The 13393-nt window shown below is 47.3% G+C and overlaps 1 protein-coding gene across 4 annotated transcripts in view; it reads right to left on the bottom strand.

The window, feature by feature from the left end:
• The window catches only part of DCTN4-p62 (dynactin subunit 4), a 97000-nt gene that overhangs the window by 45586 nt on the left and 38021 nt on the right, over nt 1-13393 (bottom strand). For all 4 annotated transcript variants that reach the window (XM_037424893.2, XM_075896234.1, XM_037424894.2 and 1 more), the window contains exons 9-10: nt 12947-13020; nt 10202-10256 (exon numbers count right to left, since the gene is read on the bottom strand). In XM_037424893.2, the coding sequence (XP_037280790.1) occupies nt 10202-10256; nt 12947-13020 (129 nt within the window). The remainder of the gene's footprint in view (nt 1-10201; nt 10257-12946; nt 13021-13393) is intronic.

Genomic DNA, 13393 nt, shown 5'->3' with positions numbered 1-13393 from the left:
ACTATCAGTCCGAGACTGCTATCTGTGCAAGACTGCTGCTGTAATCGGACTTTCCGTTTACTGGGCACAGGTTCGCCCAAATAAACAGTTAAATCCCAACACGAAGTCTCCTGTCTTCGGCCACGTCACGACCCCGTGACATCTGGTGGAGGTGCGGGGTCGTGGGCTACGTCGAGTGGGCAACGTCGAAATTTCACCCCTACCTCTACGGCAGGCCCTTCAAAGTTGTGAGCGACCACCACGCCTTGTGTTGGCTAGCCACCTTGAAGGACCCTTCAGGTCGCCTCGCACGATGGAGCCTGAGACTTCAAGAATATGACATTACTGTCATTTACAAGCACGGCAAAAAACACTCCGACGCCGACTGTCTCTCTCGTGCGCCTGTCGACCAACCGCTACCCGACGACCCGGATGACGACTACTTCTTACGAACGATAACTACAGACGACTTCGCTGAACGACAGCAGGCCGACCCGGAACTTAAGGCCCTAATAGAATACCTCGAAGGCAGGACCGCCGAAGTCCCGAAGGTATTCAAGCGCGCACTTGCGTCGTTCTTCCTACGAAACGGTCTTCTACAAAAGAAAAACTTTTCACCGCTTCGAGCTAAGTACCTCCTTGTGGTGCCTTCAGCTCTGCGACCAGAACTCCTGCAGGCCCTGCACGACGATCCGACGGCAGGGCACCTCGGTGTTTCTCGCACGCTCGCGAGGATACAAGAAAGGTACTACTGGCCACATCTTACCACCGATGTCACTCGTTATGTGAGGACATGCCGGGACTGTCAGCGACGCAAGACACCGCCGACAAGGCCAGCGGGACTTCTGCAGCCAATTGATCCACCTTGCCGACCTTTCCAGCAGATTGGTATGGACCTACTAGGGCCGTTCCCGACGTCGGCTTTCGGAAACAAGTGGATCATGGTAGCTACCGACTACCTCACCCGCTAGGCCGAGACAAAAGCCCTGCCAAAAGGCAGTGCATCCGAGGTAGCTAAGTTCTTCATCGAAAATATCGTCCTACGTCACGGCGCCTTGGAGGTCCTTATCACCGACAAAGGAACGGCACTCACTGCCGACTTAACTCAAGCGATCTTGGCATACAGCCAAACATACCACCGCCGGACGACAGCGTACCACCCACAGACCAAGGGCCTCACCGAGCGGCTTAACGAGACGATCGCCGACATGCTGTCAATGTACGTCGATGTCGAACACAAGACGTGGGACACCATTTTTCTGTATGTGACCTTCGCATACAACACGGCGGTGCAGGAGACGACGCAGATATCTCCATACAAATTGGTCTACGGAAGGAGCCCGGCAACGATGCTTGATGCCATGTTACCCAACGTCACCGACGAAGAAAGCCTCGATGTGAGCGAGTACCTTCAACGTGCCGAAGAAGCCCGACAACTTGCGCGTCTCCGTATCAAGAATCAACAGACAGACAGCCACCGTTACAACCTTCGACGACGCTTCGTGGAATACCAGCCCGGTGAACGTGTTTGGGTGTGGACGCCAATACGCCGACGTGAACTAAGTGAAAAGCTTCTGCGACGCTACTTCGGACCGTACAGGGTGGTTCGACGTCTCGGCCCACTTGATTACGAGGTTGTCCCCGACGGCATCACGAACTCTCAACGACGCCGATCGCGACCTGAAGTCGTGCATGTCGCGCGCCTCAAGCCGTTTCATGCGCGTTAACAAACTGAAACAGTGTTTTTTTATTATTGTTTCATCGTAATTTATTCATTGTACTTTCTTGCATTATTATTGTACCTTTATCTTTAGTTAAAGCATCGGGACGATGCCTTTTTTCAGAGGGGGGCAATGCCACGTTCCATTTCCCAAGTTTTCGTTATAGTCCCAAAACACCACACGATTCTCAGCGCAAACCGCGCCTGCAGTTTTCGAGAAGGTTCCGGACTGTAGTAGAGATTTTCGATAAGATCACGCCCACTGTGCGAACGGTACAGATTGTCCTGGAACCTACGCCACCGCTAGCGATAACGCTAGAACATTCGATGGCAAGAGTATAAATGCAGAGGCGCTTCGCCGCTTGTCAGTTGTTGAACGAAGGCCGACGCTCCGTTCGCCGCTATCAGTCCGAGACTGCTATCTGTGCAAGACTGCTGCTGTAATCGGACTTTCCGTTTACTGGGCACAGGTTCGCCCAAATAAACAGTTAAATCTCAACACGAAGTCTCTTGTCTTCGGCCACGTCACGACCCCGTGACAATACTATCATCAGTGTGAGCCAGCTCGAGCTCATCTTGAATAAAGCTTCTCATTCTCCAAGTCCTCTCGCATGTTATCACTGAAGCTTCGCTCGGGTCGTCGTCTACTATCACCTGCAATGGCAGTTCAAGACAATCCCAATTCGTCCAACACCGCCAGCCCACTGCAGCCTCCGCCGTCCACTCTGGCCATCCTGTTGTGACCGCGGTTTGCTGGCACCGGAGGTCGGGGATGAAGTTGTCGAGGCAGGACGAAGAGAGACTTGAAGAGGGTTTATTTACATTATGTACATAGTGAGCTCTCGTACATGACGAGCTCTTTCTTACATGGCGAGCTCTCGAATCTGGCGTTCCTCTACATGGTGCTCCTTCAAATGAGCCGGGTGGCTCATTATAAAGGGTATGTTCTTGCCAGATCCCTAGATCAGGGAACACGTGCATAGGTTAGTGTCCAATCACAGATAACACACAACTGGTGAGGGGGACGAACATGCACGACCCACGTGAACGCCCAATATTGAGGCGTGATTACTGTTTTCGAAGGTGGCACCAGCGGGGCTCTTCCTCGTCGTGTGTGTGCCGCTGGTCGAGGGGTCCCAAGCTCGAGACAGAATACTTCAAAGGGTCCGCCGAACAGCTCGCTTGATTAGAGGGGCGATTCACGGCACCCGCCGCAGTCTCTTCCAAGAAAAATGTTGTATTTGTTGTTCGCTCTCTAATAGCTTACGGCGTCGTGGCGACACGACGTCTCACCCTCTGGCTAGGAAAGACAATGCCTGGCGGTCATAGGCAGCCGGCCGGTCGGCTACTTGTTTGAAGATCCAAAAAGCGCCGCTCCCTTGTCAGCTCGGGCTCCAGTCACAACAGCTCGTCCGCCGGCGGGAGATTTGACATTAGGGTGACCAGCTGCACAGGTTGCCCGAAGTGTCGTAGTGTGGTGACGTCTTCCAGCCACTGTCGATAACGCCCAGCCAAGGACTCTTTCCCGCTCATTCCTTGTGGCTCTCTTCTGGGAAAAGCATTGATACACACCACCACAGACACGGGAGAGCGCCCTGCCCGCACTGAGACACATCGAGTCCTAAATATTCTCCAAAACAACTTTCCTTAAGTAGTATTACCAAACACGAAGCAGCAATTGGAACGTTTCTCTGAGCTTTCGCCAAAACTCCCAATCCTGATGCGAGAATTATCTTCCCACTAGACTGCTTCCAAGAAAATTAACTGCCAAATGAGGCGCTCCCCGTGGCATATCTGTGTGCTAGCGTGAGCAATCCGCTGTAACCCACCAGGCCTCATACTCCTAAAATAAAGCCTTTTGCTTCACGCTATTTTTTAGTTCCCAAAATTTTGTGCCGCCAAAGCTAGTCGTCAGTTCGCCCAGAGCTGACGAAGAGACAACTGTCATGCTGCACCTGCTTGGATGAACTACTAATTCTGCCTGGCGGTTACCATCTTTATAAAAGCCACACATTAACTCTCAAACTAACTTTCCATACTGATATCCACACCGGACACATGAGAAGAAAACATTAAAACAACAAAAGAAACTTTCACATGAACCCTGAAAAACTCGCTAGGAATATCTTTGCGTCTCTGCGCTCAGTCGTGCTTAGTTCATAATGTCGCCCCTGCTCATTTACACGTATTTACCATGACGCAGGCTCCTATGCGTGTCGTTTGTGCAATCGCACAATGCTTACCTTAGAAAACGTACAACGCCCAATGAAATGAACAAAACCAAAAATGGTTACCTAAACACGATCTAGTAGCTGAGATACGTAAAGACGCATTCTAAAACCCAAAACAAACTTAAACTGTCAAATTCAAACTTCAAAACAAAACGAATTTGCTAGTGAACATCGTCTAAAGCCTATGGCTGTCTACTTCCTTTTCAGACAAACGTGCGGTGTCTCGTCCTATGGGTTTTTCTTGGCGAATTGGAAATTGAACAATGGCAAAACCCATTCGCTTCGCCTCCGACCCCCACAAAGCTCCTCGCTGGCAACCAGAGCTCTTACTCTCGCTTAGTTACTATTAGCGAGCCACGGACCTCGCACTGATGCGGCCCATCAAACATGCTGTCAATAGAGCGACAAAAGGCTGACGGTCCCCTTCCTTTTGTTTGGCTTTTTACCCTACATGCTTTTTTTTTTTTTTCGCTTTGTCCGGCCGCTCGGACGCATACAAACCAATTCCAGCGCCGACAACAAACGCCTAATTCTGTAAACTGCCCTCGAACGTTTACCGACTTTCCTCAAGTGGGCTGTGCTCTTTGTTGTACTCTCTGCTTTACGACGCCGCTTCCGGGCATTTCTGAGCCTCTCGCTCGCGTCTTCTGTACACTCTGCTCGTCCGAAGCTAGTGTTCTTGCCTAGCGGGTCAAATTCTGCCTGAACCCTGCATGCAAGATTCACCATCGGGACAGCTTGACTGTGTCTGTGCCAGATGTTCTAAAACTATCATAGCTGTTTCGACAGATTTACCCTGGCACAGCACCTCGTTGTACTTATTCTGGCCTTCTTCAGCCTGTTCTCTTAGCGCATAGCAACATTCGCAGTTGTCAAACTCAGTTCATTCTGCAACCTGCCGTTACCCTTATAGGTGCTAGACTCTTCTCTACGGCTTCGATCTCAACTGCAACGTAGTCACTATTTAACTAGTGGTACACTAACATGATATTTCCTTGTGTCTACGCATGACACGCAATGGAAACGCCATGCACTATTTTCCGTCAGCTGCTGTCACCTTATTTTGAAAGAACTCATCGCTTAAGCCCTGCGACTAGCTCTAATGCGCATCACTATCCTTCCGATAGATATGTATACAACACATATAGGCCACCAAAACGACAGAGCACTAACGAAAACAAAGTTCAAACTTGTTTTGTTCAAAATCACTAAAGTAAGCAAAATATTCCTTATAACAGTCCTCAGTCAATGTTCTTGAGAAGCTAACAGCTGTCCTCAACAACTTTGAGCCGAACTTGTGGTGGTCGCGCCCGAAAGGTTTTTTTCATCAAGCGGGTTGTAAAACACGCGTAAAGGTAAATCCCTTTGTTACCGAACCTCGCGACATTCCTCAAAACAGACTTGCTATCGTTCCTTCCCGCCACTTCACGAAAACCACCGACCTCTGCGTTGCGCACCCTGTCCGATGCGCCGCAAGAACAACAGAAGGGTCCCCTGCCCTCTGAACGCTTACGCGCACAATGCGTTTCTCTTTTCTTTGCTCTCGGGCTATTCGGACGCTTGCGGTACGGCAACTTTTTTGCAATTTCGCACCGCCATTTGAATACATTCCCCAAACGCGTCGCGATTTTCTCTTGCCTGTCTTTAGGACGCTTTCTCCATTTTTCACGCATCTTGGTGCCGTCTACGGAGCCTTTTGCCCACCTCTAATGCTCATAGGCACCCACATGCTTGTTAGCTCTTACGTGCGCACTGTCCTGATGATTGCCTAGAAATTTATCATTCTAACACAACAGTGTACGACGCGCTTTTCTTTTCCGGCGGCTCGGACGCATACAATACAGACCCATCAGAGATGACAACGTCACTTTTCTCGCAATTTCACTCTGCCAATTGAAGCCCTTACTCAAACGCGTTGTGCTCATCGCGAGCTTTGCCTTACTGTTGCCCTTCGGACGCTTTCTCCCATGTGCACGCTTCTTTGCGCGGACTTGGGAGCCTTTCGTCCCACTCGGACGTTTTTCATCATCGATATGCTCCTCCGCTGTCTCGCGCGCACAGTCCTGATGATCGCCTATCAGTTAATCGTTCGACCGCGGCAGCATAGATTGCGCTTTTCTTTTCCTTAGTAAACTCCGGCCGCTCAAACGCATGCGAAAACTGCTCACTTAATTAGCGGGGCGATTCGCGGCGGGTGCTGCAGTCTCTTAAGGAAGATTTAGTATTTGTTGTCTTCTCTCGAACGGCTTACGGTGTCGTGGCGACACGACGTCTCACCCTTCGGCTAGGAGGGACAATGCCTGGCGGTCATAGGCAGCCGGCCGGTCGGCTACTTGTTTGAAGATCCAAAGAGCGCCGCTCCCTTGTCAGCTCTGGCGCCAGTCGCCACAATCCACAGCCACCAGCGTGATACGCCAGTGTTCTCAGATCTCAAAGGTGATGACGTTGAAGAATGGCTACAGACTTACGACCTCGTCAGCTGGTTGAACAGGTGGGATACTCTACACAAGTTACGTACCGTCCCTTTTTACCTGACTGATGTTGCGAAAAGCTGGTTTTGGAACCATCTCAAAAATCTTCCCAAATAGGACATGTTGGCACGGCAGCTTCGTCATATTTTTGGTGCCCCCACTGTTCAAGCTGAGACAGCAACGAAGAAGCTTGCTGAACGCATTCAACTGGGGGGTGAATGCGTTCCTCGTATAACGAGGATGTTCTTGCTTTGTCCAAGCGCGTAAACTCATCTATGCCCCGAAGCGACCAAATAGCTATATTAGCGAAGGCATAATGTTGCTAAGCTATCCTTCGACATTCTTTCGAGAAGCATGTTTTCTGCTAAACACTTGCAACGGATTTTGTGCGAGTTTTGTGTTGCATTCGGTGGCTCATGACGACGATGCCTAAAGTGGGTATGTGCCACAGTTATTAGGTGGTGAAGAACAAGCTTTTGCAATGTGTTGGAGCATTGGACGACCCACTTGTTACGCAATTCGCATTGTGTGACGCCTGGTTGCTCCTTCGCTATCCTAAAATGCTTTATTACTCATATTAACGCGATTCCTCTCCCAACATCAAGCATGCCTAAGGCAAGTTTGCGAATGCGTCTCAAGCACCGGCATGGCTCAGCAGTAGAATACTGGGCTGAAACGCAGTGGACCCGGTTTCGAATCCCACTATGTCACCACATGTCTTTGGTGTTTTTATTTGAGTTTTTTTTCTTTCGTGCAATAGTGGTTACAGACACCGGCGGCGGTGGAGGACAACTACAGTGCTGCGCGTCAGCCGTATTGTCATCTCATAACAGCTTTCACTGTGAAAATTTTGCCTAATAAATGGCAAACTCATGCAGAAGATGTGATGAAACCTGCTCAAACATTTAGCAGTCATAGCTTCTTCAGTGCAAGTGTAACAGTTTGGAATAGGGTTATGCTTCCTGGCTATAGGAATATGGGAAATGGGTCAATAAATTGCGCAACATAACCAATAGGCTCTCTTTGTTTCTTTAACAAAGCAAGAGCAGATGTCATATTTTATGAGATGCAGTACTTGCAAATGATACATAATCATCAAATTATTATCAGCAGTGATGTTTTTACATTTGTGAGTTGTGGGGTCTCGATGTCACCCTCTGTTGCTGCAGTTATGTGCAGCAAGCGTGATCATGCAGTATTTAGTGATTTACTGACTATACAAACAATACACCAGCTGAATGTTAAACACTGAAACTTTTAAGTATGGTAATGTTTACCCCCAAATGCAGAGATGTTACTCGACTCGTACTTGACTCGTTCTTGACTGAAGACAGTCTTGCCAGTCGCCATAAATTGTTCACAAACTTGCGGACTACTTGAAGGTGACTTGGCCCGGTCGAAGTCAGGACAAGTTTCAAGTCAGCTGCGGGGCCAGCTTGAAAGCAACTTCATGCGTTATTCCAACATGGCCACCTCTCGAATGGACGTCGCGTGGAGGATGGCCGCTTTTGAGTTTGCTTGCCTCGCCATAAGCGTAGCATTTCCCGAGGCGCACTGTCTGCCGAAGATTCCTCAATTTGCTTTACGTGACCGAGGAAATCTCATGAAGTTGTACGACGAGAAACAATTCCATGTTCGATACAGATTGACAAAGAACGCTGTACGGCAGCTACTGGCTATGTTCCCACTCCATGAAAGTGGGGACAACCGAGGACAGCCTGTGCCTTCCATGATACAGCTACTGATGGCGCTCAGGTTTTAAGGCGCTGGCACATTCCAAACAGTCACCGGGAATCTCGTCCGCATTCCCTAGTCGACAGTATGCCGTGCAACTGGAAAAGCTACGCTACTCATCGCAAAGCACCTGTACGCGATGCTGGTGCGTTTTCCGCAGCCGGCGGCACTTCCTAAAGTTATGCAGGACTTTTATGAAGTGGCTGAGTTCCCTGGTGTTACAGGAAGTGTTGACTCTACACACGTGCGTATTAATAGCCCCGGTGGTGACGACGCTGAAGTGTTCCGTAACCGCAAAGGCTATTTCTGTTTTTCTAGATCATGACGACATTTTCTGTCATTTCCATTTCTTTCGGTAAAACATTGGCTCAGCACTGGGTCTGTGTGCCTTGTCTATCCTTTCGTCCCGTCTAGGGCATTGTTTCTCACTTAAGACAGGCATTGTTTGCAGCACAACGCTACGACAAATTCCACACACAAAAAAAGAGGTGCCCCTGTCACAGGTTTCCTGACCATGTGCCTCTTCCTTCACTATCATGTAGCGAGACATTACTGCACCCCACGAGACAAAATTCCGCCGAAGGCAATGTCGGGACGTCCTCTTTTTTTCTTGTTTACCAAGCTCGACAAAAGGGTATGAATCACTTTTGTTCCCAGAACATGTTGCTTTTTTTTTATTTTTCATATATAACTGTCACCTAGGCCGCTACAAGCATGTTCACAGCCGAATATAAAGTTGACTACATTGAAAGTCGCGTTACCTCGTGAGCCAAATCATCACACGCACACTGCAGCATTCCATTGAAAAAAAAAAAACGACGAAATAGCCCAATGCGATGCTTGTTTCGCCTTCAAACAAGCAAGCATGAAGAAACGCGCTACACTTTGGTGGCCACTAAATCCAGCAGACAACAAACGCTTTACGCAAGCAACACAGCGCATCGCTGCGGCGGCAGGCACCACGTGCCGCTTGTTAGCCGTAAAATGGCAAAAGTATGCTTGAGGCACTTTGTTCTTATAGTTATTTTGAAATGTACGATCTTTTTTGCTGTAACATGTGCATTACGTGAACAACTTCATTATTAAGCTCGTTACCAGGCGAGCAATTTGTTTCTGCATTGAAGCTCGTTCTTGACTTGACCAAGCAAAACAACCTGAGCATCTATGAAACGCGAAGACCGACTTGGGCATTTTCAAGTACGCTGCTCGCTTCGCACCGACTTACTCAAGTCGAAGCGCGGGCTAAGTAATATCTCTGCATTCGAGGGTTAATCATTTGCAATCTTGCCTACAGGAGATATCTCGGTTTGAAAAAGAAAGAGAATGGCAGTAATGAAGGCAAAGTTAGTTTCAGGAGAATCAGCCAGAAACTAAGACAGACTTGTTTTAAGCCTACTGCTTGTTCTATTACATCTATATTCATGTGTTAAAAACCACTTTCCCCGCCTCCCACATCTGTTTTTACTTTGTTTGTTACACAGCTGTTCTCTGCCAGTGCACCCAGTAGCGATAGGCTAAAATGTGCAAGTCGTGCAAAGGAGCCAACCATGGCGATGTGATCGACATCCAATTGAGCCCGAGCACATTTGAGAATCCACCTCATGAGACCTGTACTAATGCCACAATTTGCGCTGCTGTCTCAATTCTGCTGCCACTATACAGCAGCTACAGAAGCTTTCCACACAGTACATAAGGCAAGAAGTGGCTTCTTGGATATAAGGATTCTGAAATTCCTGACTTACATAAAATAAATGTGGTAAATAGTACGTGAAATAATGTATATGAACTTTTTTACTTATACCTAAACAAGCAGTTCAATATTTCAAAATCACTGTTTTCCAGAAGTTACACTGTTTTTTAGTGATGTTTGAATATTTGGACACTATTTGGATAACCTTAGTTTTTGTTACTAAAACTTACAGCCCAAGGCAGCAAATGCGAGGTGCGTATGTATCAACAAGTTCACAACTTCGCACCCTAGCAAAAATAAGAAATATTCCAAGTCTGTATCCTGGATACACTTATCTTATAGGGATGTTAGCCTGAGAAAGCTAAAAAAAGCTCACCTCTCCAATGTTGAAGGCAGTCACTGACTTGATTTTGATTTCCGGTACATGGTGGCTGCACAAGCAAGTACATGTTTCCCAGTTAGCTAGGGGCATAAGAAAGCCATGGACCCCTTCTGTAGCAGAGTTTTTTTTTCTTGTGTACTCAATTTTTTACAAAAAAGAGTACAATTCTAGCAAATCTATCATTTGATGTAAACTGCTGTTTCAGTGGTGGGAATGCCTTTCAGCATTTTGTAGCAGCCAATGGAGCAGGCAAATGTGCTTTTGTTTGAAGCACGCACTGTGGGCTTTCCATGACACATACAGAGAAAAATTTAGCTTTAGTTTGGCTTAATGTTCCCACAGTTTACATAATCATTTATTTAGAAGCAGCAAATCCACAAAATAAACAAAAGTATTATTATGTACAAAAGCAGTGACAAATGATTGTGAATGATATTGCAACAACAAGTCAAGTGCAGCATGAGGTTCTAACAGAACGTGCGCACACCCACTCACATAGATGTGCCCACGTAGAGAAAGGGGGTGAGGGCGAGAGGGGTTTGCAAAGTGAGCCTCATACATCAACATGATGGGAAGAGGGGCACTACGACAAACCTTCACCCCCCTCTTTCTCTCTTGAAGGAAAACTTTGCGCACGCTACCCCCCCCCCCCCCCCCCACACACACATTCAAAGCTTGTTATATCAAAACTCATTAGTTCCCATATACGGGCCAACAACATGGCTAACTGCGCACTAAACGTAGCATGCATTAGGTAATCACCATATACCGATTCTTTACTTGCGCCATTGCCGCTAAAGGAGGAACAAATACCGTGCCACAGCAAATACTGCCATAGTGCCCACCACCAAGCCCTTTCTTTCTGTTTGAAAATTTTCATAAATGATTGGCACTCTTGCACGGCTGTCCGATGGCACGTGGTGGTGCATCAAGGAACATTTAGAAGCTACTCCAGAGTCCGGGATACGCAGCCGACGCAGCGACTGGCATAGCGACGAAACCGACATAAGGGGCTGTTCGCGATCAATGTGTACTACGATCAGCTATTTAGTGAAAAACAGACACAGCTTTTCTGATGCGCGACACGGATGCACCGAGCCGATCGTATAGTGGCCAGTTGCGTGCCCCGCTTCCCCTACTAGGCATACCCACCACACCGATACGCTTGCTCCCACACTATTTCAGACTGCGCACAAAAGCGACGAGAAGGCTATTGCATTGAAGCGATGATATGAGCTTTCTGCAAGCGGTGCTTTAGCGGTCCTGGCAGCAGACAAAGGCACGTTTGGGTTGTCACCTCATGAAAGTGTGCAGTATGGTTATAACAGCGCTACACTTGCTGTCTCGGTGCCTGCGATCTACTATGGTCAACTCCACAACAGTGAGCTGTGTTCGTTTCTGCGAAGTGATGCAGGCTAAACACGGTCCCGTACAACGATCAAGGCAGCAGCGATCAGTAACCCTGCGTGCTCGGGTGATCGCCGGCAATTAAAAGCGTGCAGTACACTTAAAGCGGCACCACGCCACACACGTAGGCTTTTTATAGGCGATGTTATACTGGCGCGCTTTTTTAGTGGTTGCTACATCGGCTTTGTTATTTTCCAATGGTTACAAGAAAAGGCACCACCACAATCGCACGGAAGTCGAAGTAATTCATCGGCTGATTTCGAGCTGTTGCAGTGGCGTGATACACAAACACAGAAGTGCAAGCGTACAAGATGGCGATCATCACGTATTATCTGTTTACGATGCGTGCTGTCAACATTCCTTTGGGTTCCATAATCACCTTGTGGACCAGCAATGGCGTAAATTAGACAAAAAAGACCCTTTTAGAGCAGTGTAGCGCAGTAATTTCCAGTTGGTACAGGTTGGCCCAACTGGCAAAGGCTTCTCACCACTGCTTCTTATACTTGAAATAGTACCAAGCTGCATTAAAAATCAGCAGCAACATTGGCAGCAGGTAACACATCTTCAGCAGATTTCTTGTCCCTGCAGACTACACAAACTCGCAGCTGCAGGTGTTGTGTTGATGTCTAAAGAAGTACCGACACAAAAAAATTCTGCATCTTGCTTTGCCTGTTGCAATAAGCACACAGTTGGCAACCAAATGATATCTCATTGGCATGAACACGCAACTGTTAATTATTTCTAAACTTATTTTACAGCGCCAAGTGACTGTTTTAGCAAAGGGGAGCACCAAGAGAGGCGGGAACAAGTAGTTTTTTTTTAAATGCAGTTAGCCAAATGAGCACACAGAAAAAGAACGCAAGCAGCACATGGTCCCACATGCATGTGAGATACGTGCCCAACACTGTGGCAGAGAGCAAAAATTTGGGATGAAGTTGGTTGTTGGTCGTTTCATAACGAAGCGGATGGAAATGTCGCGAGGCACTCACTCTTTTGTTCAGCTGGATTGCATGCAGCCTACTTTGGAACAACTTGAATTTCAACCAGCATTTCGTGCTGATGTTTTGCAGATAATGTATGCATGTGTGTCCATACAGATCTACCTCACATGTTGTCTTGGCGTCAAAAATGTTCTGCAAATGCTCCTTCTAAAATCACTATTTGGGTTAGATAGCAGCTGCATGCTGACTCTAGGTTTCACATCAGGTTGAACTGTTCTTACGGGGAGGTCTGTATAAAAATAAGGTTTTGGCCCACACAAATCTATAGGCCATGAATGTCTTACAGGGTCGAATGAACTGAAATTCACAAAAGTCTAGTCATGACACTCACAATGCAGCCATCTGGATCTTGAACTTGATGCTAGCAGGGCTGAATTCAGGCTTGCTCAGGTTGTGCTCACATTCCTGGCAAAAAGAGACAAGAGAACTGTTTTCACTTGTGGTGACAGTGCTTTAAAAGACGAACGAAAACGATCTTGAATAAACTCTGTAGGAGCACATAGATGGTGAATGACAATCCTGCTACGACCTTTCCATGTTTTTCATAAAGCCACATCACAAGCCACGTGTCATTATTAGGATTGTGCGAATATTGAAGTTTAGGTTCGAAGTGAATAATTTCGAATCTAATTCAAATACCATGTATCACATATAATAAAGAAAGATAGGCATAAACTGCAAAGTACTTTTTAGAAATTGAAACAAAAACTGTGCAAATGCCTTTTCTTTTTTGCTTCAAAGGAAGTAGAAGCAACTTTCAATAGTAGAAGGATTTGAC

Source organism: Rhipicephalus microplus, chromosome 5 (genome assembly GCF_043290135.1).
Source record: "Rhipicephalus microplus isolate Deutch F79 chromosome 5, USDA_Rmic, whole genome shotgun sequence".
Classification (NCBI taxonomy): Eukaryota; Metazoa; Arthropoda; class Arachnida; order Ixodida; family Ixodidae; genus Rhipicephalus; species Rhipicephalus microplus.
Note: the sequence above shows the minus strand (reverse complement) of the source record. Positions and strands in the feature narration are given on the sequence as shown.